The 27664-nt window shown below is 49.1% G+C and overlaps 1 protein-coding gene across 4 annotated transcripts in view; it reads right to left on the reverse strand.

The window, feature by feature from the left end:
- LOC126046904 (mitochondrial glutamate carrier 1-like) overlaps nucleotides 1-27401 on the reverse strand; it is a 78389-nt gene extending 50988 nt beyond the window's left edge. Inside the window, exons 1-16 of one of the 4 annotated variants that reach the window (XM_049819894.1) lie at nucleotides 27233-27401; nucleotides 25134-25505; nucleotides 22975-23388; nucleotides 22061-22264; nucleotides 21137-21191; nucleotides 20731-20932; nucleotides 19926-20054; nucleotides 19428-19607; nucleotides 18655-18802; nucleotides 17492-17627; nucleotides 17109-17259; nucleotides 15432-15555; nucleotides 14281-14399; nucleotides 13746-13853; nucleotides 12602-12807; nucleotides 7057-11875 (exon numbers count right to left, since the gene is read on the reverse strand). In XM_049819894.1, the coding sequence (XP_049675851.1) occupies nucleotides 11638-11875; nucleotides 12602-12807; nucleotides 13746-13853; nucleotides 14281-14399; nucleotides 15432-15555; nucleotides 17109-17259; nucleotides 17492-17627; nucleotides 18655-18802; nucleotides 19428-19607; nucleotides 19926-20054; nucleotides 20731-20932; nucleotides 21137-21191; nucleotides 22061-22264; nucleotides 22975-23388; nucleotides 25134-25398 (2679 nt within the window). In that variant the 5' untranslated portion in view covers nucleotides 25399-25505; nucleotides 27233-27401 and the 3' untranslated portion in view covers nucleotides 7057-11637. Of the gene's footprint in view, nucleotides 1-197; nucleotides 332-911; nucleotides 1035-7056; nucleotides 11876-12601; nucleotides 12808-13745; nucleotides 13854-14280; nucleotides 14400-15431; nucleotides 15556-17108; nucleotides 17260-17491; nucleotides 17628-18654; nucleotides 18803-19427; nucleotides 19608-19925; nucleotides 20055-20730; nucleotides 20933-21136; nucleotides 21192-22060; nucleotides 22265-22974; nucleotides 23389-25133; nucleotides 25506-26269; nucleotides 27066-27232 lie in introns of those variants that run through there. The other 3 variants (XM_049819895.1, XM_049819897.1, XM_049819896.1) reach the window with 3 other exon arrangements.
- Nucleotides 27402-27664: the final 263 nt, after the last annotated feature.

The following is a 27664-nucleotide window of genomic DNA, read 5'->3' on the forward strand; positions in this document are numbered from 1 at the left end:
GCCTGAGGCACTGGAAAATCCGATTTCTACCACTGCGCCCTTGCCCAGCAGGAGCCTGGCAGCTCCGGAGAGCGCAGCAAGAGAGGAGAGGATGCTTGGGGTCCAGTTCCCAGGGTGACCTTGAGGAGATGCCACAGCCTATCCACATCAGCATGTTCCCCATCCACGGGAGAAAGAGCACAATAACCTTGACCTACCTCAGAGAGGCCCAGATCTGGCTTAGTAGAGCCTGGAAGGGATGCAGGACGCTGCCCCGCGACCGGGGCGGCCAGAGGCTACGATCCTACAGATCACCCCAGCAGTCAGGAGTCCCGGAGAAACATGCAAGTCGCTTTTGATATAAAAAGCAGCAGCTCAGGGGCACTGAAGGACACGGCTGAAACCGCACACGTGTCACCCACGATTTCCCCGGCGAGGGCGGGGAGAGGAAGGGTGACACCGCTACAGCCCCCAACGCCCGGCAAGGGCGAGCCCAGCAACGCGGGGCCACGGGGCGATCCCCCCCGGGCTCGGCTCTGACACACGGGCACCTGCGCCCCCGGCCCCAAATTCGGGCAGAGGGACCCCCACCCCCCGGGATGAGGGGAGTGGCCGGCCGGGGGGACCGGCACATCCCAGGGTGAGGGGAGCAGGCGAGGGGGCCGGGAGGGCTTACACCCCCCGGGGAGAGGAGGGGGGGGCCAGGGCAGCCCGCAGCCCCCCGGGTGAGGGGCCGGCCCCCCAGGGACCAGAGGTGCGGGAAGGGGGCCCGGCACACCCCTGAAGCGAGGGGCCGGGGCGAGAGACGAAGGGGCCGGTGCAGCAGGGGCCAGGCCGGGGAAGGCGAGCCGCAGCCCGGCGGCGGCCGGAGGGGTGCCGGGACCCCCGGCGGCGCCTCCCGAGGGCCGCGGAGGGGCCGCGCTCGCACTTACCGGTCCGGGGCGGGGGCGGCGGCGGGATTCCCGCCGGGGCCGGAGGCCGGTGCGGCACGGGGTGCGGAGCTCCTCGGCGCGGCGCGGCCCGGCCCGGCTCAGCTCTGCCCCCGCTGGCCGCGCCCGGCGCAGGAAAGCCCGCCGCCGGCGCCGGGCCCTCCCCGCCGGGGCGGCCGCCGCGTCGCCGTGGCAACGCGGGCCGGGGCGGCCGGGCCTTCGCCGCGGCCTCCCCCGGCCTGGCCCTCCCTGGGGCGCAGCGTGCCCCGGCGTCGAGAGCCGCGGCGGGGGAGCGGGGGTGTCTCTGCCCTCCCCTCCGACAGCAAACAGCCCTCGCCCCGCCGCAGGGCGCGGTGCGCGCTCCCTCACCCCGCCCGTCAGCCATCTTGCAGGCAGCCGGCGGAGCGGCACAAGGGTGGGTGGAACGGCGGGACGAGTGAAGATTGGGGGGGTGGAGGGGGAATAATAAATCTGTCGTTCCCTTCAAAATAAGGACCAAGCCAGTTGTGGGCGGTTGGGTCACCGTGCTGTGCCGCCTGCTGCTCCGCTGGAGAGCCTCTGGGCCACAGGCGGGCATCACCTTCAGGTTTAATAGGCTCCCTCACGGTTTCAGGAGCGTAACGGGGCCGAGTCCTCGCATGAGAACATCCGCGGAGACCGTTTCAGTGGGCTTTGGAAACTAAGCAAGAAGGCGAGGAGGACAGCGGTAGCCAGCCAGATCTCTGTGCCTCCTTGGGATGGCAGCCACAGGCATGACACCACCGAGTGAAGAGGAAAAGATCTCCAGGGAGCGCGTCTGTAAGAGCAGTACGATGTAAGAGCATCCCTCATGGCTCACCAGCACTGGGCACCACCACGCTATGACAGACGCAGCGAGCATGGGGTTACCAGCTCTGCACCGAAGGCTCACGGGAGCCAGCGGAGCACAAACACACAGCTGGTGCAATGAGTTGGAGATGATCAGAGAAGAGCGACTACAAGGGTGGTGGAGTGTGTCAAGCTAATGAGGAGACTGTGTACATGGGAGAAGCGACAACTGTATGGAGTCATGATGAACAGCCCAGAAACATCAGTTGTGCACACACCTGGAGCTTGTTATCACAGCCAGGGACCTGCAACCCAAGGTGAGAAGAAGATGTAAACCAGAGGTCGGTGAAGCATCGGAAGCCAGTGCTGATGAGTTGGATGTAGGTGAAAAAGGGAGCAGCTCGTGCACTTTTCAACCTGGGCTGGGCAAAGCACAAGAAGATACAGCACAGGAGGTGACAAAGCTCACTCCAGAAAGGTGGTGCCTGACCGAGGAAGGAGACTGGTGCGTCACGGCCATTTTTTTGGTGTGTACTGGATGGGGATCATCACAGGAGCAAAATGCAAGTGCTGTGGGCAGGGAGCCACTGGCATAGTCTATCCAACCCCACAGCCTTGTCTCCACCACGTCCTTGGGAAGGCGCTGGTGGACTCTGACACAGGGCTTCCCTAGTTCGGGGAACGGGGCAACAGAGCTGGGGGGAGCTGTGGTCACCCCTTCCCACTCACCAGCGGCATAACTCCTTCCCACCCCCTTCCTTGGTGGTGGTGGGTCCCCGCTCTGCCCTGTTTTGCAAAGGCTTTGGTAGGTTTCACTGCGCTGTACCAGCTCGGACAAAAGCTGAACTGAACTCAGTGTGGATTGAGGGGGATAGATTTTACCATTTATCATAAAGTGCCATCCCGTAGATGTGCTGGTAGGACAGTACCATCCCCTGGCAAAGAAGAGGTTAATGCCATCCAGCTTTACGTTGAGTTTTAAGAGGACTGCAATCACTCATTTTTATTTTTGGTTCTGCTGCATAAAAACAACTGCTGTTTGTAACCTGCATAGCGCAAAGGACCCATTTCTTCCGGCAGCCTTTAAGAGAGGGGATAAAAAAAGCAGAGGAAGAAAGTTCACATTCAGCGAGTGCCAGGTTGTCAAGGTTTCCGCTGCTCTCAGACACAAATTTTTTCTTCTGACAGACACAAGAGAGATTTAAAAGCGTTTGGTACAAAGTGGAGTTTCAAAAGCAGCAATATCTGTGTTTGATACGAGGTGAACAGCAGAGCTTAGGACCTCCTGTACAAGGCAACATCATCATCATCATGGTACCTATGGGATCGTTACACCAGGTTTGTGCTCAGTTTGTCATAAAGCTGCCCCTACATGAGTCTCAAAATCCGGCACTGCTTTCAGCCCAGCTGCCAGAGAGGCCATTGGCTGGTTTAGCCCTGCCAAGCACACAGGTCAAGTTCAGTCTGCTGGCAAAGAAAAGCTTTCACAAGGTCGCGTTTTTCAGTTTCCTTCCCCATTTGTATTGCTTTCTGTTTTAATAAATTGTGGAGCACTGTGAAATCCCCAAGTGCCTTATGAGTGTGGGTATTAAACCAATGCTTAAAAAAGCCAAATCGGACAAGTTTGGTCACTACTCCCTTGGCCCGGTGGCCATCCTGGACGTGATTATCAGAGCACTGGTAGATGATTTAATTGATAAAGATTGAAGAGGCAGTAACATATAATTAGCACTGGTCAATGTTGTTTTCTGGAAAAATTAATCTCAGCCGAGCCTGATCTTGTTCTCCATTGGGACCACAGGATGCGTTGCCAAAGGTAACAGCACAGAGGTGATAGGGGAGGCATCCAGCATCCAACTGCTGAGAGTACAGCCAAATGGTATGAATAAAGGGAACAAATGTGGAACAGATCCACAGCTGGCAGTCAGCTTGGATGCCAGGAATCACCCAGAAACCATTGACCCAGCAGGTCTGGTTTCATTTTCTGTGCAGACAACTTGACATTACAGAAGTGAGAGGGGATGTGGATGCAGCTGAAGAGTGAAGGGGGTGTGGGAAGGGGACAGCTCTACCCCAAGCCTGGGTCTGTTGTCCCCAAGAGCTCAAGGCTGCAAGACCATGCAGGTGAACCAGCACACATGGTCTGTCTGTCCCCTCTGGCCATCACTCCTTGGAAGAAGGTTGCAGACATCTTAGTAGCTGCTTGATTTAAATGCCTAACAAATAGTGGGAGGAAAGTCCCTGATGCTTAAGGCACACAAGTGTTCCTCAATTCCCACCAGCTAACTCTCCTGCCGCTTTTCTCCAGCAAAAGCAGGGAAATCAAGGCTCGGCAATGTAATCTCTGAAAAAAAAAAAAAAAAACCCAAAGAAAAAGCTTTGAGGCTTCCATCATTGATCATCAAGGAGCCAAAAAGGCATAACAGTAGAATTTTCTTCCCTTTGTAAGTGACTTTTAGAGCGCAGTGTTGACCCTGGAGTGCTAACAGGTAATGTGTCTCATGAGCTGGCTTGCAAAACACAACCCACAGCACTGGCAACCTCCAGTACACACCAGCATCTTGCCATGCCTAGCACCCATGGGGCTTCAGCCTCAGGGCTGCCTGACACCCAGCAGCCCCCGTTCCTGCACGCCTGTCTGCAGCATGTCCCACCACAGCAGTGCCCTGGCTCCTTTGGCAGCTGACGCAGGTGCCCACACTCAGCAGAGAGTGCAAGGGAAAGCAATCTCATGCCATGAATGCTTATCTCCCAGATAAAACAGCAAGGCACTTTTGTTTATTGAGTGCCGATGAATGGTGCTGTCTTGGCTGCGAGATCAGCCTCCAGATCCCACTCCGGGCACAGCTGCTGGCGGGGAGCCCACAACTGGAGCTGCCTATTGCCACAGGAGCCTTTCGGCAGGGCTTACCCCCTCATCCCAGGGAGAAATTGCCCGACAGCATCCCACTATCTGCATCTGCCCCCATGCAGATGTGGTGTCAGATTTATGGGGCATTGCAGGATAGAGAGCATCACTCTCCTTCCCTGGGGTGTGTGGCCAAGCAATCCCAAATGGTGCCATTTGCTCTGGGATTTTATGTTGTTCCCCACTGTCCACAGCTCGTTCATCTGCCCTTCCAGCACCAGCAAACAACCAAGGGAAATCTGCAGCTGCATTAACCTGCTTTGCTGTTTCTCAGGGGCAGAAATGTGAGATGGCTCCGTGCTGCCAAGCTGGAGGGTGAAGTGGACACCGAGGACACTGCTATCCTGCTATGGATGAAAATGAAATGGCCTGACCTGCAGGGAAAACCATGGCTTTCCAGGCTCGCTGCCTCACCAGCTCCTTCAGGGACATGTTGTTTTGGGACACCAAAAAGCTGATGGGTCCATTTGTGACTGCCTCTGCCCTCCAGCCATCATTGATGTATAGCAGTTGTCACCAAATAGCCTGTTTAAGCAGCAGGATCTTTTTTTCCCTGCCCAGGCTGTGACCAAATCATCTGTGGTAAGGGATTTTTGAGGGGGGAGACACTGTGTTTTCTTGCTCCTCAGTGCAGCAGGATGCAAGCCTCGCTGGGATTGTCACTCAGCCTGATGCTCCTGCAGTGCATGAAGGATGTGCCAAGCCCCAGGAGTCAAACCTGCCGTCTTGGGAGGGAGCAGCTACAACCAGCATCACAACCTCTGTTTATTCTCAGCTCTGGCCTTGGGGAGAAGTTAAGAACCACAAGGATTTCCTTTTTCTCCAAGCTGGAGGGAAGAAAACTGAAAACATTTGTCCCGAGCCACTGCTGCTTCCAGAGGGAGTGAAATCCTCTGAGGACTGGGCTGAAGAAGCAGCAAGGTGAAGATTCATACCTAGGCTCACGTCCTCACCCAGCTATCCTGTTACCACCTCCCTCAGCCACCTCTCCTGTCCTAATTCTCACTGTAATGTAAAGCTTCTCTTCATCAGTCCCACAAAGCATAATTAGAAGCCTAGCTACCCAGGTTCATCAGCCAGGTCCCTTCTTCACACAGTGGGGAGAGATGGGTATCTCCATAGGGGCTGCAGCCACCCCCTGCCTGAGCCCCACTCTCTCCTGGACATGTAGATTTGCTGTTTCTAAACCTGGTGATGCTAAATACCTCCAGAAGACCAGGTCTGGCCCATGGCAGAGACCTGGCAGAGCCCTCCTGGCTGGGACACATCTGGGGTTACTCAGATCACTGTGTACTGCCACCTCCTGTTCATACCCAAAGCTTTGAGCTCTTGGTGCTGCCTTGGAGCTGTCCCAAAGGTGGACCTGCAGCACCCTCGTACCTTTTTTTAATCAGGAAAAAGGTTTTCTGCATTAGGAAGGAAGAAAACTCAAAAAATTTCTCAAGCTATTTGTGTTTTTGTTAGAAATACCAAGGTTTACCTTTGCTGGTTCAAGCAGAGGGCTGACAGGGTGGTGAAAGCCTGGAAACTTACAGCAGCTTGAGCAACTAAAAGATGAGGAATATTAGCTTGCGGTTTTCCCAAGTCACTCGCTAAACTCACTAAATGTCTGCAGACAGCATCCCTCAGTCTCTCATATCCCATTAGCTAAATCAGACCTGCCCAACTTCTTTGTGACATGTGAGGCTGTCCCATATCCCCTGTGACCAATTTATATTCTCTGGTGGCCTCCTGCGACCCAGCATCTGATGGCCACACAGGGCCTGCCCCAAGATGTGGCTCCACCTGGTGACCCAGCGCATGGGAACAATGACCCAGTGCGTGGGACTTTGTGTCCCCAGCCAGGAGATGTCCGGAGATACCTCCAGCTGCAGCTCTCTGCTGAGATGCAGTGAAAACAAGGCGGAGCGGAGGTTTTCAAGCTTAACATGTCCAGGGTGGAAATCCCATCTCTTCCTTTGGGCAGTGCTGCCTGGGTTGATATGGGTCACCACTGAAATGCTCAATCCAGGAGCAAAGCTCGGCCACATGGTTCCAAGGCGTCCAGGCAAGAGCCAGCTCCAGTGCATGCAAGCATGATCTCCCCTTATCCATAGGGCAGCTTCAGCAGAAGCAGAAGCAAGACTTGCAACCATCTTGCCTTTCTAGAGAAAGCAAGTAGAGATATCTGATCTGCCTCCTCTGCCTGCTTTGTTTCTCCACATACTCTGTTGCTGCTGTTTTATTCATCTCCTGCCTGAGAAAGGCAGCCCCAATCTCTCACTCCTTCCATGTGGGAATGCATTCACCTTTCCATATTCGTTTGCTTTTTAGAGGATCTTTTTCTCACCAATTTAACCAATTACTTTCTGAACACAGCATTTACATTTTGGCCTCAAACATCTCACAGCAATGAGTCAGCGTTAGAACAATGCACAGTGAGGAAAAAAGTACCTCCTTTTGCTTATTTGCAGGTGATGTTGGATTATTTAATTTGGTGCCACCTAGTTGACAAACAGTGGATGGCAATCATCTATTCACAGTCTTCATCCTTTCCCAGATGTAATACTCTCCTGTAAAAAGAATTCAAAATACTCTGTAGTACTCGTCTCTGAGCATCCTTCTTGCCCCTTGTACATTTTCCAGATCCACTATATCTCCTGTCTGGAAAAGACGAGAACTGCACGAGTGTTCAATGAGCAAACCAAGCAGAAGGATCTTAGCCCCAGCCTCCCAAAGCAACCTCTGCATGGGTTCAACCTACAGACCTACTGCAAGGCAGGCAGGGTATAGGCTAAATTCTCCATTGTCATGGTGCCTACCTGGTTTCTACCTTTCCCAGTCACCAAGTTCCTTCAAGGTGGCTGAGAACTTGAACAAGCATCAAACTCTTCCTGTGGATTTTCAAGACACACAGATTTACAGAAAACAGTGCTTTAAGAACATACAGTTCATTTCTGCAGTGTTCAGGAAATGGACACATGCTTAGTTGTAGCAAAGGCTGTTTTCTTCATTTTAACAACATATAACTGATAAGCATGGTGGACTCACTTCAAGGCAGCCCTGGGCTGGGGCTCTGATGCACCACTGTCTGAAAACCAGCCCTCCACCCTTCCCAGGGAAAGCTACTCTTGGCTTTAAAGGCTCTTAACTTACTGTGATCCTCCTTTTGGAGGAAAACAGTGAATTTAAGGACCATCAGATTTCCCTTCCCTTTTAAAAGCAACAGCAGCATGACACTGTCGAGTATGGACACTGTAGGATACCAAACAGCAGGAAATCTTATCAATTGGCAGGGTATCGTCTAATACTCCCTCAGTTTTCTATCAAGTTCAGTAGGTTCATGGCTGAACCATCCAGTCCTCAACATACCACAGGTATGTCCTTTCCCTGATCAGAGCAATCCTATGGATGTGCTGAATTTTACGATATTGTTGTCTGGCCACAGCAGACAAACTGAGCACAGCTCCTGTGGACTCCCTCCCACCTTCCTATTCCCTTCAGGTCTTTTACTGGGAATTATACAGCATTTTACTGCCCGGGCCATGTAAACAGTTTAACCCCCTGCAGGATATAGTCAGGCTGTGCCTTGTGTTTTTTATAGAATTAATAAACTGATTTCAGCTTTGCCCAGGCTTTCATTTCTCAGTAATTTCTTTTATTAAGGGGCTGGAAGCATCTTGCCTGAATTTGTCTCCTAGCAGCTAGAGGACCAGCGTGGTTAGCAGAACCTGGAAGTGGAGGATGGTATGTGGGAAACACACTGCTCACCTCCCAGGACCACTTGGTCATTCTGTTGGAGATCTGCAAGTTTGTGATGTAGAAAAGGGTTTAATTATGAGAGTTAAAGAGGTACAGAAGTTACAGTCACAAAAGGAAGAGAAAAAACGTTCCTGCTCCCAAACAATTTCCCTTTAATTTTGAATTTTTTTGTAAGCAGGCTTTTCCTGGTTGAAATTTATTTGGGGGAATTTTGGACACATCAAGATTGTGCACAGTAAAAACCACAAAATCTTCCACATCATCAGTAGGACACTGTAAGGTGCCTAATAGGCACCAGGAAAAGCCAGATAGCTGGAAAGGGACTACTCCAGTATGTGATGAATTCATGAAAGAAGCCAGAAAGGAAAGCAATCTTTTGATTCAAAAGATGAATGCCATGTTGGTTTTTCTTTGCTGCTTCAACCATCTACTGCAGCTGTAATCAGTGTTTCCTGGCCATAGCAGCTACAGGCTTCTAAAGGAGTTACTGTGGCTCGAAGAGATTATTGATAAAGATAACACACCTGAAAATAACGTGCTTTCTGTTGACTCTCATCCAGCTTAAATATTTGCTGCCAAGTCAGCTGAAGGAAAGAACAATCAGTCGGTTGCTCTGATTTCCTGCTAGCACCTCCGTATCCTCAGTGGGGTGCTTGCTTCAGTGTCATTGCAAGGAGAAAACCAGGTGCCAGCAAGGCAGCCCAGCCCAGCAGCTGCCACTCAGCAGTTAAAGACTGGAGATAACAATACTTGTCTGGGGTAGTTACTTTACTTTCCTTAAGTTACTGGCCCAAATCCTGAAGAGCTGTTCTACTGATAATACTGTCTAGGGTACCTCCTACCGCTTAGCCTGGTTGTAGCCCATACCTAGAGTAACCTAAACACCTAGCACTAACCTCCCTCTCTCCTAGCCTGATCTATCTGTTGTCTGGAAGAGCTGTAGCTCTGCTGATGCCTGGATGAGCCCTCCATAGAGTCCAGCCTACCCACCCCTTATTTTGGCATTGCCTAACTCAGCTGTTGCCTGGCCATCACAAACGGAAAGCTACATGCAGCCTAGCTTCATCCCGCTGTAGCTGTGGATGCTACCTTATGGTACCTGTAGACGTCCTTAGCATAGCTTTGCCTAGCCAAAAGCCTCCTGCACTTTCACTGGAGGCCAGGCTAAACCTACACACTGTCCCCTCTAGATTAGCCTTGTTGCTTCCTAGACCCTAGTCATATGCTCAGCTAGTCAAACCCATGCCCCAAATGTTGTGTTTCCCGGCTTAGCCCCACTGCAGCCAAGCCAAGCTACACGGGTACCACTAACTCAGCTGCAGTCTGTCCTGCTCTTTGCAGGCAGCGGTACCCAAACAAGAGCTCTTCTCCCATTTCTGTGCAGCACAGCCAAGCTCACCCATGTCTTTCTGCCAGCAAGTTTAAAGGGACCTGGCTCTGTCTAATACCTCGAGGCATTTATGGATTAGCAGACCATGCTGTGAAACAGTTCTTATTTTATTCCCAGTGAGAGCAATATGCCCAAATGCATCTCTCCAAAACTGGAGGAAAGAACAAATACCTTGTTGGCATACATCAGAATTACAGATGAGAACATATGACACAGACTACCAGAGAAAACGTACACTCAAAAGAGAACTGCTGACTTGAACACAACATGAGACCTGAGGGGCACCATGGCCTAAGAAATCAGAGCTGAGGAAGTCCCTAGGCCCAAGGTGACAACTCAAGTCTGCAAGTCCTTGTCCAGTGCTCTGGACCAGACGCTAATCACTCCATGGCCTGAGATGTTAGACTGTCCTTAAAAAAAAAAAAAAAAAAAAAAAGCAGAACGATTTTATGCCTCTCTGAATAGTACTGATGGCAGGTCTGAAACACAGCATCAGGGAAACCACTGATGATTCTTCATGGGGGGAAGAAGACACCAGGATTTCTCAGACCTGTGGCTGCAGGTTGACTTTGGGTGTTGCAACCTGGCATTTTTATACAGACTTTCATTTTTCAGACTGAGAATAGCCCTTTAAATATTGCTTAGAGAGTTATGCTGAATCCAAACCTATCTTGAAAGAATTGAATTACGTAGATGACAGTAGTCTTTCAAAAAGCTTGCATGAAATTTCCCACTGTCACTAGTGGATTGAGGCCCTTTATGAGATGGGGAACAGGAAGAGAAGGGCACCTCAGTACTCAATGGCTGAGCAGTTAAAAAGCAATAAACACTTCCAGCCTTATACATGATGTTCAGCCTGCAAAACTGGGAGATTAGCTCAGCACACTTCACGCCAATCCCACAAATGCCTATTTCACAGCTGGTCAGACCAGTTTTTTAAATGCAAATTTAATACATGCTTTTCACCAAACTTCATGAGGGGTCACACCTTCACTACTGCGCAGGCATATTTCACTGGGAGGATGTGAGGAATATCCCTTTGAAACTGCAAGGGAAATTTTACTTTCAAATTAGGGTCTCTCCCAGAACAGCAAGGTTATGGATTTTTACTTATTTGTAAAATAAAACTGGAACTCTGTCAAAGACCAGCAGCACGTAGGTGTCATCTAAAAAGCCTGGCAGGTGCAGCAGCCTAAGGACAATGTGAAATTTTATTTGTTCCAAAATAGCTTTTGGAGCAAAACCAAAAAACAACAGCAATTTTGCTAGAAATTAATTTCTTCTCTTTTCCCCAGCAATACTTAGGTTTTGTTTTGGGCTTGAGGGAACTGGAAGAGATTTGGCAGAAAACAGAAAACATTTTCATGGGGAATACAGTTCACATTTTCATGTGAGCAAAACACACAGTCCCCCCCGTACCATAGGCCTTCATAACACGAGTGCACCTCCGCTTTCCCATCAAGCACTGGAGCACAGACAGACCCAAATGCTCACACCCAGTGTTTCCAGCAGAACACAGTTTCAGGAATAAGTTATAAATAAATATACATAATATGAGTATTAATTCATTAAAGGCTACTTTACCCACTACTCAACTGACAGACACTTCAGTCTCTGAATTTCTCCATGTTTCTGAAAGCTAAAGCTCAAGGTCAAGAAATGGAAGTACAGAAAAGGCTCATAAATACACTCTAAACTGCCTGGGATTGGCAGGAGTGGCATGTGAGTATAGATCCAAGAGAGCTCAGTAGTCTGCTCACAGGTAAATCAATGCCCAGCTCCTTGGGAAGACACTGGCCCTTGAGGTGGGAGCAGTCCCAAGACATTGTCACTCCGGGTACACAGAGGGAACCCATATGAAACCCAATTCTTTCTGCTAGGTGCTACATCATAGCTATTGCAGAGTCCTCAGTGCTGCTCTCCTGCTCCAAGCCCACCCGGCGGATGGACTCCCTGTATTTCTGCCGTCCCAGCTCAATGATGGTTTCAACCTCATCAGCAATGTCCTGGCGGCCGCTCTCTTTCATGGCTGTAATCAACTTGTTCACACAGTCAGGATCCTCTGAGTTTTGCTGAGCCCATGAGAAAAGCATGTCCAGGATCTGCTTATCAAGGTCCTCTCTGAAGAAAGGGGGAAGCACGGAAGTAACCAACACACTCTCCTGACTGGCAACCCAAAGAGGCCTTACCTGAGTCCTAGCCCATGACTGGAGCCCCAGAGAAGCCATCTAGACACACAAAGCACTCAGTGGGCCTGCCTTTTCCCCACCCATCATGCAGGAGTTGCAGTTCCCGCACTAAAATCTCTCTAGAAAATTTTTTCCTAATGAAAATATCAAATTAAAGCATTCTGCTTTTGAATGTAATTTCCCCACAGGAACAGTACTTTGATCATAACAAGTCTCATTCTTTCCTACTGCACTGGCTTTTTGGTCAGACTGCATATCCCATGACGTGCCACAAGCTCTTTTTGAATAAAGATGATATTCACAATTAATGTCATAAACCACTGCTCATTGTCAGAGATGGAGTCTGGCCAGGAATCCAGATCACAGAACAAAACAGGAATGTGACTCATCTGAACTACAAAGCTCATCAGGTTTGTTATTTCCCAATTTTGTTTTTCAAACTTAAAGCTTTGTTTTGTAACAGCAAGAGAAAATAATCAGTTTTCCATAAAAGAAGGTAAGGTTTTGAGAAGAACCATTAGTCAACCCACCTTTAATCCAGTGAAACAATTTCAGTGGGAAAACTTTTAACCAGCTAAACATTAATTTATACTCTTACACACTGCAGATAGATAGATAGATATAACGCATCACTGTTGATCACTGTGTCCTATCTTACCTGTTATTGTATCCTATGCGCTCAATCTGCTGATAGGTCAAGCCCAGGTTCAGGCCGATGGTCTGCCAGTCAGCTCCCATGCGCCTGGCAATGCTCAGCAAGTTTGCCTGTGTCAGGTAGCCAGTCTCTGCGTTGCCCAGGTTCAAGGGAGGGAAGGAGAAGCCATTCAGGTGACCAGGGTTCTCAGCCCAGCGGGGTTTCAATCGCTGGGTCACAGAGAAGAGAGAAAGAGAACGTGCTAAACAAATTGTTTTTGTAGAGGACAGTGTCTGGCCATTCAGTCTCTACACTGAAACTTCCTTCCTCCTGCTGGGGAGGAAGGAAAATCTTGGGGCTGAAGAGTCAGGCTGTAAGAAGCAAGGAGCACTCACAGTGGCAATGACCAGCAACGCTCACTGCCTCTGAAGAATATCAAATCATAGTGTTCACAGTCATAGCTCACACTGGAAATTTCCTTTCTTGTCTTTACAGAGCATTTTTCAATGAACCATCTCCTCAAAGCATATTTACCTCACTGGTAAGAGAGCACTTAATCTAGATTTGTAGTTGAGGTTGCATGTTCCAGAAAGGGATGTGAAATCATGGCACATGATCTCAAGAGAAGCATTCAGCCTACAGAGGTATTTATTGTTTTAAGCTTCTCAAAAATCAATTAAATTCCGAAAGCAAAAGTTGCATTTCTCACTGTAACATACAGCCAAGCCTTTAAAGGCCAGTGGCTCACACCAGAATACTTATACTCAACGCCTGTATTCAAACCCAGCCTAACTACCTCATCCTAGACCTTTCTTTTTTCCTGCTGCCTGAGCTGTGTGACTAAGAAATTTATAAACAAAACAGACACTTCCCTTAATTACAGCAAGCTTCCTCCTGTCCTACATCCCTCATTCATTCAAAGGATCCACTCTCTCTGATCACCCATTCAACAAGCCTGTGCTTGACAGGCAATCTATCGTGCTTTTCTTTTCAGAAGAGCTAGCTCATGGTGAGTAGGAAATCTCCATCATGACATGGTTGGGCAGCCATTTGCTGCAGTCATTCATTGCATCTGTTTTCATGGAGGAAGACAAAATTAGCTGAGCAGGAAAGGCTGTGCTCTTACCCCATCTAGATTAATTTTTCTGTAGTAGACAAAACAACTCACAGGCAGTTTGATGGGCAGAGTAGCGAGCCAGAGGGAGTCTGGTCCTTTCCTCCTCCTGCTGGCATCTTCAGGGATGCTCTCGGGAACTGCCCCTCGGTAGAAAGAGACCTTTGCAAACAGAAAGCATGCACTGAGGCTCAGATTCAAGCACAGTGGCCAAGCCTGTTTGCACCATGTCTTTTCTGTCTGGGAAAGAATGAATTTAGCATTTCTCACCTATCCTCAGTCCATAAATATGGCCTCCCAATTAAGTGCAACTTGGGAGAAGCACTTAGGTTCTGCCATAAAGGCTGGACTTACTGCCAACACCCCAAGAGTTAATGGCAGTAATGTAAGTCAGAGAGCTAAGTGATCAGTGATCCTTCCAGACTAGTGTTCTTGTTTATTCAGGGTTTACTCAGTGAAATGCAAAGCCAAGGAAAAGAGGGAAGGTAAAGAGTCATGCCCGGCGCTCAGAGATTATTGTGAGGAGCACTGTAAAAGTGATGATGATGATGAAGGAGGAAACAAAAAGTCAGTATAACTGGTTGCTCACCTGGCCTTTTACAGCTTGGCCTTTCCTGTCTACAGGGGAGGTCACGTAGATTTCCTTCATGTTCTTCAAGTGGGAGTAAAAAATAAACAAGAGACGTCCATCCACACAGTCGGGGCGATCTGTGCAGAGAAGCAGCAAACACTCAACTTGTGCAGAAAAGCGTGCAGCCTTCCAAGCATGGCTTACAGCCCATCATCCACTAGCAGCCTCCATACTACTATCTAGCTACTATCTACTCCTTCTACTCATGCCTGAAAGAATTGTAATCCCCACTTCCTCACTGGGTGATACACAAAACACTGGCTGTGGAGAAAGCATGTCCTCCAGGTGAAAAAGGAGTATGGCCACAAGGTGGAGATGAAGTTCAAGAATGGAAGCCAAGGCAGGCCAAGACATTCAGATGGAGTCAAGTCCATCCTTGGCACTTGCCTCCCATTCTTGGTCCATTCTACCCCTTGGAAGGTACAATCAGCTGCAATAGCATCCTGTAATGCACAAAAATAGGTCATCTATCTCTTCACCATTTCTGCAGTGGGTGCAGAAATAAGAATAGAGCTAAAGGGAAAAAATATGATCAGGCACAACATTCATATATTTAATTATCTAGAAATTAAGTTAGAGTCCAGCCTAAATCAGGACAGAGGGACAGACTCTGGCCTCATGAACTCCACTGAATGACCAGTGCCCTTTATTATTCTTCATATTGTTGTGCTTAATTTACACCAATAAAACTGAGCTGTATGTTCAGATTTTGCAGAAAATGGCTCAGTTTGCAGCTGTAACAGGTCCAGACACATTGGGGCATAAAACATTTCGGTGTGGTATCTAAGATGCCAGGAAAAGGGCATTGCTGGCTGCAGAACCAGATCAGTCATAAAATAAACACACTTGGCTATTGCCCTCTGCAGGCTACAAAAGCATGAGAGGAAATGAAAGCCTGCAAACAGCACTTTCATAGGGAAAAGTAGACAGAAACGTTGCGTGACCAGAGAATGTGCCAAGTTCAATGTCCATGGGTTGGCTGCTGTGAGTTGTGGGTGAGCTGGAGACAGAGAGGCATGCCATGGAGGAGTGCAGCCCTCAGCAGAAACATGCCTAGGGATAGAGAAGCACAAGAGGTAGGAGCAGAAAGAAGTCCAGTACTACCATACCCATATCAATGCAGATGCCTCGCTCAAAAGTTGCAAAAAATTGCTCTCCCTCAAACATCTCCACCATGTCAGATGGTTCAGGTCCTCGATAGCGGTCCTGCAGCTTCTTCAGCACTGGGTCAACCTGACAAGGATGACAACACAGGACCCCGTGTTTGGTCTGAAGCACATCTGTCCTGCGACCCATGTTCCTACACCCATGATGTTCCTCTCACTCACCTTCAATAAGGGAAGTCCATTTTACACAGAAAGGATGTAAACAAATGAACAAACACCCACCCCCTCCTATCTCAGGTACATTCACTACAGACAAGGAAGTGGTGCTCTGAGTTTTGTGGCCTCCCTATTTCTCTTTTCAAGTAAAAAGCAGAAAAGCCTATGTGGACTAACAAAGACAGGCCATCCCAAAGCTTTCATTAAAAAAAGCATTTTCAGCAATGTTTCTATCATTTTAACAGGTCAATAACCTTCAAAGACAGGGAGGGATCTACTTCCTACCTTATCCCCCTCACAGTATGCCATTAAAAGACATTTTCTCTGCAAAAAGCCTACAATAGCACACAGGTGAGGACACCAGAAAGCTCATTTTGGCTTTGCAGCCTGTGATCACACTGTCAGACCTGGGGTCTCAGAGGCAGTGCAAGAGTCAGCCTAGAGCCGAGGTGTCTATTCTTCTTTCTATTGTAACAATAAACCTTCTGTCTCACCCCATGACCATCCCTGGCAGGAATACAGACACCCCCAAACCCCGATCTCTCTGTGAGTGCCATTGCTGCCTCCTCTGGAAACAATTTTATCCCAGAACCCAAGATATAAGGAATCCTTACAGATGTTTATGCCCACAGGTCATTTCAATACAGGAGAAAAAAAACAACAAAAAAAAGGAGCAACCAGACCAGAGGATTATGCAGAGAGTTGGATACACAGCCCAGTTCTGGCAGTCTGATAAAATAACCCTCATCTCACTGAGCTGCACCGTCTGTCAAGGTATGCGCTCTATAAACACAGATGCACACTTACTTTGCTATCATCTGAAGCAACACGGCTGAGGGCTGATATCCCTAGAGCAGAGGCAGCAGAAGAGAAGGCATGAGTGCTTCCCATCTCCTTCCATACAAAGTCAGCCAGGTTAGCTCAAACTAATAGCATAAACTAACCTCTTGTTGCACTGAAACAGATTAAGGAGGGGTCATATGTTCTGTTCCACTGCTTGAACTCTAAACAGCAAGGAACTTTGGGAAGACTACCATTTCTAACCACTCCAGCTGAAACCAAAGCAGTGCTTCTGCCCACACTACTAGCCCACAGCATACAAGTGACATGTTAAATTTAATAGCTTTGACTGAAATTTAAGCCAACATGTTTTGCCTCATGTTCACTGGACGCGAACAGCACACACATGGCCAGTTACTGTGGCTCAGCTGATTTTAGCAGCCCAGTCCTCAGGGTTCACAGGACGGGAAATCACTGCATGGCATCCACTGCTGCATAGAATTTTTCCTTCTTCCCCCAGCTCCCAGTGAGCTGGTGTCACACTACCAACACAGTGTGGTGACAGCATACCCCAGCCATGACCCTGAGGCAGTGAACAGGACCATTTGGTGCACTGCTGCCCTTACATCCTACAAAGGGAGGCCCAGGAAGCTCAGGAGCAAGGCAATGCAACCCAGATCAGACCTTGTGCTTGGGGACACACTGTAGCAGGACTTGCTCGGGGTCCTTCTTCCTCTGCAGAGCAATGAAGTTCACCTGGTACATACGCAGCCGCTCATAGACTTTCTTGGCAATGCCTCCAATGTACGTCTTGGTGGTGTACCACAGCCAGTACCTGGCAGACAAGGAATTAAGAAAAAGGAGGGATCCTGCCTAGGAAGAGAAGCCAGCATCACACCCACAAGACTGTTAAAAATAATGGGTAGAGACAAAGTGCTAAGCTGGGCCTGACTTGCAAAGTGAAAAGGGAATAGGTACGGTTAATGGCATGACCCCTTGGTCAGAGTGTGGGAAAAGCAAGGCAGAGGAACATCCCATCTTTTCCTCAGGACTAATCCTGCACTTACCAGGAGAAGTGGGTGACTTCAAACACTGCATAAAGATGGGTGAATTCCAGCACTACCTGACTGGTAATGTCATCCCAGGTTTGGCCCTCCAGGTCACCATGGAGAAGATGCAGCCTTGACCGATCTAAATTTAGCCCTAAAGACAACAACGATCAAGAGATGCTATATCCAGCAGAAGCCTTTATTCATGGCTTTACAAACCCAGCCACAGTTTTGAAAGATTCACTTTTCAAAAGCACCAAATTAAGGCTCATGGCCTTCTCTTCAGCATCCAGGATTGAACTTTGGTCAAAGAGCAGCAATAAAAGAATGAGGCTACCCCAATGCTTCCAGGTTATTCTGGCAGAATATGCAGACCTAAACTTATAGTGTGCTGATTCCCACAAACAGCTTCATTAGACAATTCACATTACCAGTATCTAGAGTTATTAATTAAGTTCTATCTCTTTCTAAACATACATCCCACAGACTTTTCAATCCTGATGCACTTCAGACATACAAATACCAGGTAGTGTTACAATGAAGGCTAAGCCACACCCAAAAAGATTTTACTTCTTCACAAGAAAGCCAGGAAAGGTCAAAGAAAATAGGAATTAGGAGACACGGGGTACTCAGCATGCAAATAGAGGAATCCCTGGCAAGGCTGAGGCTGTTTATAGCAGTATTCAGAGTGGGAGATGGCTTACTGTATGATTGTACACTTTGAACTGCAGTGGCTCACCACCTGATTCGTGAGCAAGGAATAGAGAAGGCAGACCCCTGGAGGCAGCATCTTCATTACCTGCTTCAAGCTATTCCTAATCATGAATCAAAGCCTTTTTACAAAGCATCTCCTCAGTTAGCAGGAGTGCCTCTCCAACCTGTCATACCAAACCCAGCAGTCTAAATACACGTGCAGTTCGGCAGAGAAATCCATTTGCCAAGGCCATTCTCCCAGCTTGTGCTGCTGGACTGTGAAGCCCAGCACTGGTCTGCTGGACCTGAACTACCTTCAGCTCACACCACCCTGCACCACCACTCACTCAGCAGACATACCTTGCTGTTCCTCCAGGAAAAGCAGCAAGCTTTATTATTAACAGGAGAGGCACACAAAATTCCCAGCTTGCCATTCGTGGTTTTCCACATACAGTGCTTCTCTTTGCCAATTTTGGGAATAAACTGACCTGTGACCCCAGGCGGGAGGGGCAGCTGAATTCTCACTGGCCTGAGAAAATCCACCAGGGAGTCCTGGGAGAGGCAGAGCAGGGGACTGGCTCTGCACCCTGCATCGGCCGTGATTTCCTCTATCTCTTCTGCAGAGACTGGCAGCACCTGGGCATGGAAGACAGCATGGTGAGCGGAGCAGCCAGGCACCCAAATTCCTGCATCACTCACTAGGTTCCCTCAGCACCCAGCAGGCAAATGCTGCTCCTGAGTCAGGGCCCAGTGAGAAATGGAAGCACAGTGAACTTTGTCTGAAGTCTGCTCTAATACTGGTGTCAACCTGGCAAGCTGGTTACAATAGCATTTAGCACTATCTAGCAACTCTACAGAACAATTAATTTTAGTGGGGTGGCCTTAGAATTAGATCCACATAAATAATCCTCCCCAATCTCACTCACTGAGCTGTTCTGCCAGGCTCAGTATGTTTTGCAAGGGAACAAGAGGCAAGATCTCCTTGTATTCCCTTCACAGCAGCCACCTGTTGATCTGCCAGAGGGAGCGCTGGCAGATCTGCAAGGAGATCCCTTTCCCACACAGGGCAGCTTGGAGCACAGCCCATTTTGCAGGCAGGGAAACTAAGGCGGAAGGTGATCTGAGATGGGTCAGCCCATGAAGAATCCCTGTCAGACGCAAATTATCCTAGGGTGGACATCTCACCTTCAGTTCCCCTACTTGGCATGGGACAACAGCTGCAGTAGGGCTTACCAAAGCTTGTTTTTTAAAGCATGAGTACCTGCAGCTTGACACTGCGAGTCTCTTCAGTGACTCCAGGAGGAAAGGTCACTTTGATGTTTGGATCCACACTGGAGAAGAGCAATGTCCCCTCTGTTGGCACTTTGCATTCATTTTGCACAAGTCGAGACACAACAAGGAACCAAGAGAAGTGAAGGACACTACAGTGAGCCACATGCTTCTGTAACAGAAGACAGGGAAAAAGAGAACACATACAGGCATATAACATAATACAATAAAGGCAGACAAATAAATGCCAGTAACAGCTGAGCAGATGAAAGTACTAGAACAGGGATGAAGCATGGCAGGTTGCAACTCATCAACTTCAGGAGACACACCTCCATGAGAGAGGAAACCTGGAGCTGAAATCCACTACATTTTATAGCAGCTGGTCAAAACACAGCTCATGAGATCTTTCAAACGGGCTCACTTTTGGCTGGGCAAAACCAAAGAGGGGACCAGGAACAACGTGTGTCACTGGTCATTCTGATCTGCTTACCTTTGATTTTCTCTTCTGCTCCACTCTTGTTCTCAGATCACTCCAGCTCTGCCCACTGAAGGTCCGAACTACCACCTCACGCTGGTGAAGGGTTTGAGGGGAGGCATATGGCAGCCAGATCTGCACCTCCTGGCAAAAAAGGATTCCTGTGAGACACCAATAGAAAGGACAAAACCAAGCCTAGCTCTGCTCTGTGGCTTCCTGTGCAGACAAGAAGGGAGAGGGCGAAGCACAGCTTGTATGTAGGGAGTGGAGGAGGAGATAGGAACCTGCTCTGTTCTGCAGCCTCCAGGGAGGTGACAGGAGATGTCAGGTCTGCTATATAATCTAACGGCAGGAAAAGTTCAGCAGTTTGTGAGCAGAAAGGGCAAAGTAACTTTTGCAGCGAGTTGCTGTCAGCCATGATGGGGCTGGTGGTGTAAGTACTCACCAGCCTGAACGAAAACCACACAGTTGGACTTTTAGGGAAGGATGTGAACCATTCTCCTTGCAGGCTAAGGCCAAATGCTGGAACAGTACTTATCCTCTGGCACAGGAGGAGGGTTGTGAGTGAGGAAGGTTATAGCTCAGTTCAAGCAGGAGCAGTGGGGAAGGCAAAGGAGCCAAACCAACACAGTGCCAGAGAAGCTGCCCGTGTCCTTTCTGAGTCTTTGCAGTGGGGCTTCTTTGAAAGGCAGTTCTGCAACTACTTAAAAGCAGCAGTGATGGGGGTAGCTGTCTCAAAACTCCCAACACTCTCTCAGAAGACTCTGCTGAGCTACCACAGAGGCACATTGATCAGGAGGTGGCCTGGATTTGTCCTCACCTGTTGGAATTTGACTCCATGAGGCTGCAGCTCCAGGACTGTACTTAGCAGGACATCATGGTGTCTCAGCTTTACCCACTGAGGATCCGGAGCGAGGGTTCGGAAGTAGATCCGCAGAGGGTCAGAGGCAGTCCCCGGTGGAAAGTAGAAATGGATGCCACAGGCCAGGACCACTTTGCAGCCTTCAGAGGTGACAGTAAAGCTTCCAGAAGAAATGCATGAATGTGTGACACCATGCAATGACTTCGGCCCTCCAAAAATCAACAGTAGAATCTCCTACCTTGTGTTTGACTGGCCTACTGAGGCCATAAGCTCTTATACACACGTGCAATACCCACCATGCACCAATCTTGTCTGGGACCTTGTTACACCACTGTAATATAAACTCTTAATAACAGAGGCTTACCTGTCCTCTCCTGATGCAAGGAAGAGTCTTCGTAGCCCTCCAGCACTGGGTTCATCTGCAGCAATAAGAAGATTTGGGTAGCAGGAGGAGACAGAGGTTACTTAAACCAGGATAGACAAGAAAGGCTGAACTCGCATTTTGGTTTTGGCTTAATCCTAATCTCATAGAAGTTGCTAACAGAACCCTTCTCACACTGCAGCAGGCTTCAGATCAAGCAGCAGTAGGAGGATGGGAAGAGGCCTAGGGCTCCCAAAACACACTGGAAATGCTGACTGTCCCTCAGGAAAACTCAGAGGCAGGGGGACTGAGAAAATATTTCAATCTACCAACCTTGCAGCTCTCAGGGCCATATTTCATTGACTGGGGCCACCCCTGGGAATCAGCTCTTGCTCTTCTGAATGTTAGCACCATTGGGAAACCCTGCTCAGATTCCTGCTCATTCATCACCTTCATTTTGGACAAAGAGCTGCTCCTCTGCAGCCTGGGAACCACAGGAAAGCAGGATGTAACTGCACCGCAGAATGACCTCTTATTGCTCTCTGTGCTTCTAGTATAAGCCACCACAGCCTTAGGGCCATGAAGCAAGCCCAAGTACTGGTGCTCACCTCTGCTAAAAAGGCTGGACCCCTTTTAGTGGCCTCTCCTGATCCGTTTCCTGTGAATCCCATTTTCACTTACACTGTAAAACCTTTCCCAACAAGGCCAATTCCAGGGACCACTAAGCCCTTCGGATGGGCCATGGGCTCATAAAAACAGAACTAGTACTGTCTGTATCTTTACAATGTAATAATTATTCCAGACAAATAAATACTGATCTGATTCCCCCCCTGTTTGTCTTCTCTAATCCAAACCCATCCACACCATGCTGGGCTGAGTGAGGGAGCAGCTGGGCAGAACCCACAGGAACAGAAGCCTTGCAATTACCAGCCTTCGGGGATGGCTCAGTTTCTCCTAAGGGATTGCCTTGGAGGCGCACGAATGGCGAGGTCTGGATCTCAGGAGGGACAGTACGGAGGCAATTGTTCTGCAGATCAAGTCTGGACAAGTTGGGCAGGCTGGCAAGTGAGGCAGGGACTGTCACCAGGAGATTGCTGTGGAGATGCAGCCGCCGCAGAGACTTCAAATTGGCTGCAGGTTAGAACAAGAAGTGACCCCCCAACCATGCTGTTAATTGCATTGCACATCAGTTCTAACACCCCTGCCACTCTCTTCATCTTGTGTATATACACACATGATAAGGCAAAAGCACAAGAGCCCAATATCTCTTTAGCTCACAAAATAAAGGGGTCCAGGGAATTAGCTGAGAGGCAATGCAGCCTCCTCTGTCCTCTGCTTTTCAGCACCCAGCTATGACTACAGATGTAAGATGCTTCTGTAACAGCATTAATGACAACCCTGGGCACAAAGTAATACAGGACCCAAGAGCCAGGAAGCTGGGCAGCAGAAGTCAGAGCCTGGTTCCATGGACTGGTCCACACTGGACAGTGCGATTTCAAGGCCAGATTTGCATCCTATTAAACCCCAGCTCTTCTGTTTCCAGTCCTGGGTGCTACCCAAAACCAGCCAGGCAAGATCCTCAGCTATTGTAAATTGTATTGAAATCTTAGCAGTCTTGCTGATCCACAGAAGCAGAAAACGTGATCCAGAGAGTCGTTAATGCTCAAAGAGACTGACTGAACCAAGCACGTTTCTTCTGGATATCCCTTCCATTTGGCTCTAATGTAACAGATGGTTTGTGCTAATAACTCTGGGGACAGAGACCAAGGGCCTCAGGGGTCCTAGACTACACCAAAAGCTCGGCAACCCCTCGTCCTTCTTTTCCCCTAGAAAATACTTACCTAAGGAGTCTGGGATGCTCGATAAGCGATTGCCAGAGAGATCCAGCTCTGTGCAGTTGCGCAGATTCCCAACTTCTTCTGGGAGGAATTCCAAAGCATTTTCTGAGAGATCCAGGTCCTGCAGCACTGCCAGCTCTCCAATGCTCTGAGGTAAGTCCTTCAGCTGATTTTTCATAGCAGAGAAGAAAGTCAGCTTGCTCAGAGAGCCAAAGTCCTCAGGGAGTGCCACCAAGCTGTTGTGGCTCACCAAGAGCATGCGGAGGCTGGGGAGGTGCAGGATGCAGCTGGGCAAGGTGGAGAGGCTGTTGAAGCTGATATCCAAGTGGGTGAGACACCTCAGGTTCCCAACATCTGGTGGCAAGCTTGTTAGGGAGCCATACTGACATGAACCAAACTCATCCCTGGCATGGCCACCTGGGTATGGAGGGAAGTGGAGGAAGAGGTCAATATGCTACAGGGATACCTCACCAGCCTCACGTGAGACTCCTTAGCACAGAGACCCAGAAGATGGGGTGTTACTGATCACAATAAGCAGCACTGATTACAAAGTAGTCATAGAGAAGTGGGGTTTCTGTTCCTTGCCTCAGTTTCCTGATCAGTGAAAGGGGTATAATGGTGAAGATCTGTTATGAAACCAAGAGGTGCCACAGTCAACCAGTAGAGCTCTGCTAAACACATCTGGAGTTGAAGCTTATAAAGAGCCAGACCACTCCACACATCTACCACCCTTCAGCAGGGTGGCCCATACCCCTCCAAGCCTCCCACTCTCCCTCCCCACCTCTTCCCCACCAGCACCAGTGGCCAATGCACAACACATTATGGACTAAGGAGACATTCCTCACCCTCCAGGCTTTGCCCATGCTGTTGAGGGGCGAACAGCCCTGAGGACTGAGATCTTCCCTTGCAAGACTGGAGAGCAGACATGAGGAAAGCAGTGAAAATGTGGGGAAAAAAGCAGGTAATTCAGTGTTGTATAGGCCAGACAGCACAGAGAGGGAATGATAAAAGTCCCCCACCCCAGCTTATGACACTTAAACTGGAGAAGGGCTGCACCCACTGAAAATAAGTTAGGCAAACAAAAGGAAAATTCCAAAACTCTCCATTTCTTCATAGTTTCCTACTCTCCCTCCACTGTTGTCTATTTGTATACACATACAGCAGCAGATGCCAAAGATTTTTTATACTGCATAATGGCAAAAAATAAAAACAATCAAACCAACAGACACATGGCACCTTGTACGTAAGAAAATCTTAGCAAACTATTTTACAGCATTTCAGGATGCTTAGGTTGTGTTTACATCTCATAAAACAAGCCTGATAAAAGGTACTGCCATTATCGTCACATTGCTAAAGGGGAAAAAGACAAATTAAATTATTCACATGGGAAATCTGTGGCAGATACAGAAACAAACCTCAATCTTTTCAGTTTTCAGCTAGAACCCTGAATTCTGGGCACAAACTCCCCCTTTTTCTCTCATTTCTTTTTAAAATTCCATCTCCCAAAGAGCAAGTGATTCAGTCTGATACAGAAATTATACCATTTGTACTGAGATCCTCCTACAATAAAGAGATAAGAAAGTCAAAGAATGATCTAATATTTATAGGTCTAACAGTTACTACAGCTTGCCAAATTACATGCACACCCTGGGTCATACTTGTGACAAAATGTTGAGCAGCCTCTTCTGGTCTGTCTTGAACTCTGCTAAACCTACGCTCAGTGATGCTAAGCAAGGATTAAGCTAGGATTGATTCAGATGGAAATGCAGCAAAGCCAGGTCATTATACCCCAAAAAATGAAAGCGGGGCTGAACATTTACCAAAAATCCAACACCTTCCAAAACCCCTGTCCTCGCATAGCTGTGCAAAAAATGCTCTTCTTCTTGAGGATGGCTAAAGAAAATGTTGCAGCATCAACCGAACCAGACTTCAAAAACCTGTCCCTAGGTGGTTGAGGAAACAAAGGAAGGAAGGAAGAGTCTAGAAGCTGTATCTTGCTGAAATCTGCATGCAGCTCTGAGCAAGGCTAAGAACCAAAGCTGTAGTAAAGGGCACTAGAACAAAACAATTCCAAGGGCAGTTTGTCTTACAGGTGTGGATAGAAGGATAAAAAAAAGACCTGAGCCTAGAAAAGTTGGATGGTGACAGGCCCAGGAATTTACCTTTGAGCACCAGGGATTTCAGGTGCTTCAGATGAGGAAGGATGCCCAGCGTGGTGCCAAGGAGGCGATCGTTGCTGCTGAGTCGGAGGAACTCCACCTGGACCACCTCTCCCCGTCGTCCCTCAAACAGCTGGAGGAACCGGCGGCAGCCGTCAGGATAAACATCCAGGTTCAGCCTGTTGTCTGCAAGGCAGGAGCCAGCGAGCACAGGAGCCCCCGAAGTCCCCTCCCCGCACTTGTCCCCAAGCCCCAGCAGCTCTGCCATCTTCTGCGTCTTGTTGACGGGGTCTGGACATGCTCTGACTTGCCAGGCAGGCAGGCACCAGCAGCACCACGAGGCAGCTGGGATTAGGAGGAGGAGGAAAGATGGCTCTAAAAGAGAACACAAGTGAACGATTAAGGCCTCCTGTCCCAGCCCAGAGTGGATGGTTTATAATCACAGCAAGAGGGCAGGAGGGATAACGTGTGTTACTGAGAGCTTTGTGGGCAGAAAGCGCAGAAATGCAGGGTGACAGATGCCATGGAGGCTTCTCCTCCTAGGGAAAACCTCTGAGTTTTCTCTGCCAACATCTTGCCAGGGAATGAAGCAATTACCCACCATCAGAATAAATAGCAATATTAACTATAAAAGTTATAAGTGTAAATGCCTATGCCTTATGCAGATTTCAAAGTGCCTTAGCAGGAAGCTTTACAAAGTGGAGGAGAAAACCAGAGCAGGGAGAGCTGAGCCAGGAGCAGAGCTCAGAGGCTGCTTGCAGGCTGCGATGGGTCCTCATCAAACCTGGTTGTGAAACCAGGTGCCAACGGGATAAAAGTGAGCATAGATGAAAATGGGCAAAGGGCAGCAGAGCAAACATGGCAGGGCCAGGGAGGGGGTTAGAAAAGGCATGTCCATGGCACAGGAGCACTGGACTGCACAGTGGAACTGGGGGTCTTCCAGATTTGCCTCCACAGGGATGCTTTAAAACAGCAAACCGGGCATGAAACCATGGCTGGCTAGTTACTAGCTAGTCCTTGTTTCCTCCCCTCACAGCACCCTCCACGGATAAAGAGAAAGGGGAAAAGCAGATCACATAGTGCATGCTAAGAAGGATTTAAACCTAAAGGAGCAGAGGTATGAAATTTGAACAAATTACTTATTCCTCTGCCTTCTTAGCTTGAAGAAGCCTTCATCCACCTAGGACTTGCAAAATCAGCCACTATCATCATAGCACACTGGTAGTGCAAAGATGAGCAGAGGCACCACGTTTGTTTTCATACCAGTAGTCTCATTCTTCCAAGTTGCCCATTTCCTGCTCTTTCCACTTCCTTTATCTTTTGCAACTCCTCCTGAGCCTGGCAATTAAATTAGCTTATGGTGTGAACATCAAGAGTTCTTTTTAAACCCTGCCATGGATCAAATAGGTGAATAGAAGTTTCTTTTGAGTGAGTGACACAGAACCACAAAAAACTTGTAATGGCTTAAATGTCCGAGGCCAGCAGAAGCAAGCTAATGCCCCTGCAACACCCTGAGGAGCAGTGCTTTTTACTGTTAACCTGTGGGACGTGGCAGCACTGATGTTCCCAAGGCACAGTCTGCGGGGAGGCACCACACCCGGCTCCCTGAAAGAGCAGAAACCTTACGGACACATAAGGACAGGAAGAAAAGGTAAATGGAAACTGCTGCTTCAGTAAAAAGCTGTACACAACATATACACAGCTCTCTTACAGATACGCATAAGCAAAAAGACCATCTGTTATAGCTTTGTAAAGCTATTGATGATGAAGCAACCAGAGGGCAGCTCTGAACTGGCCAGGCTGGAGAGGCTCGGAGACCACAAATGCAGCCTCAGGCCTGCGTAGAGGACACGGGCAGGCACCCTTGTGCACAGGCACACACACGTGCACATACACACACACACACTCGCGCCGGACTGTCCTCACCTGCCCTGCCGCCAGCTCCTGCAGCCCCAGGCCCCCATTACCCTACACCCCACAGGACCCCCAAGCTGAGGCGCAGCCCACGAGGACCATCCCCTGCAGGACCTATGGCCGAACAGCCAGGCCACATGCACGGTGCCCCGCTGAGCACGGCCACGCTTGTCTCACCCCCTCCGTACCCAGTCCCTGGCAGACAAAACCTGGGTCCCGAAAGCCCGGCTGTGGTCGGTTTGGTTCAGCTCAGCCCAGCCCAGCACAGCTTGGCTCAGCTCAGGCACTTCCTGCAAAGTTTGCAGGCGAGCTGGCTGCCGGGGCGGGACGAGCAGGAGGAGGTGCCAGATGCAGCAGGCGGCTCTGAGGAACCAGGCCCAGGCATCCTGCTGTCAAGCAAATGTCACAAAATTAGGGTTTCCTAACAACGCCACAGCCTCGGCACCCCAGCTGGTCCTGGTGCAGCTCCCCTGGCCTCAAACGTGAGCTCAGGCTGCAGGGAACAGAAGGCATGGCCAGCTCCTGGTGTTGTGCTCATTCGCTTCAAATTCAGGGGTAGAAATGTAGCAGGAGTGGGGGCTGCAAGCCTGGAAGGGCACAGGGCTGGGTGCTGCAGAGTC

Source organism: Accipiter gentilis, chromosome 17, assembly GCF_929443795.1.
Source record: "Accipiter gentilis chromosome 17, bAccGen1.1, whole genome shotgun sequence".
Classification (NCBI taxonomy): domain Eukaryota; kingdom Metazoa; phylum Chordata; class Aves; order Accipitriformes; family Accipitridae; genus Astur; species Astur gentilis.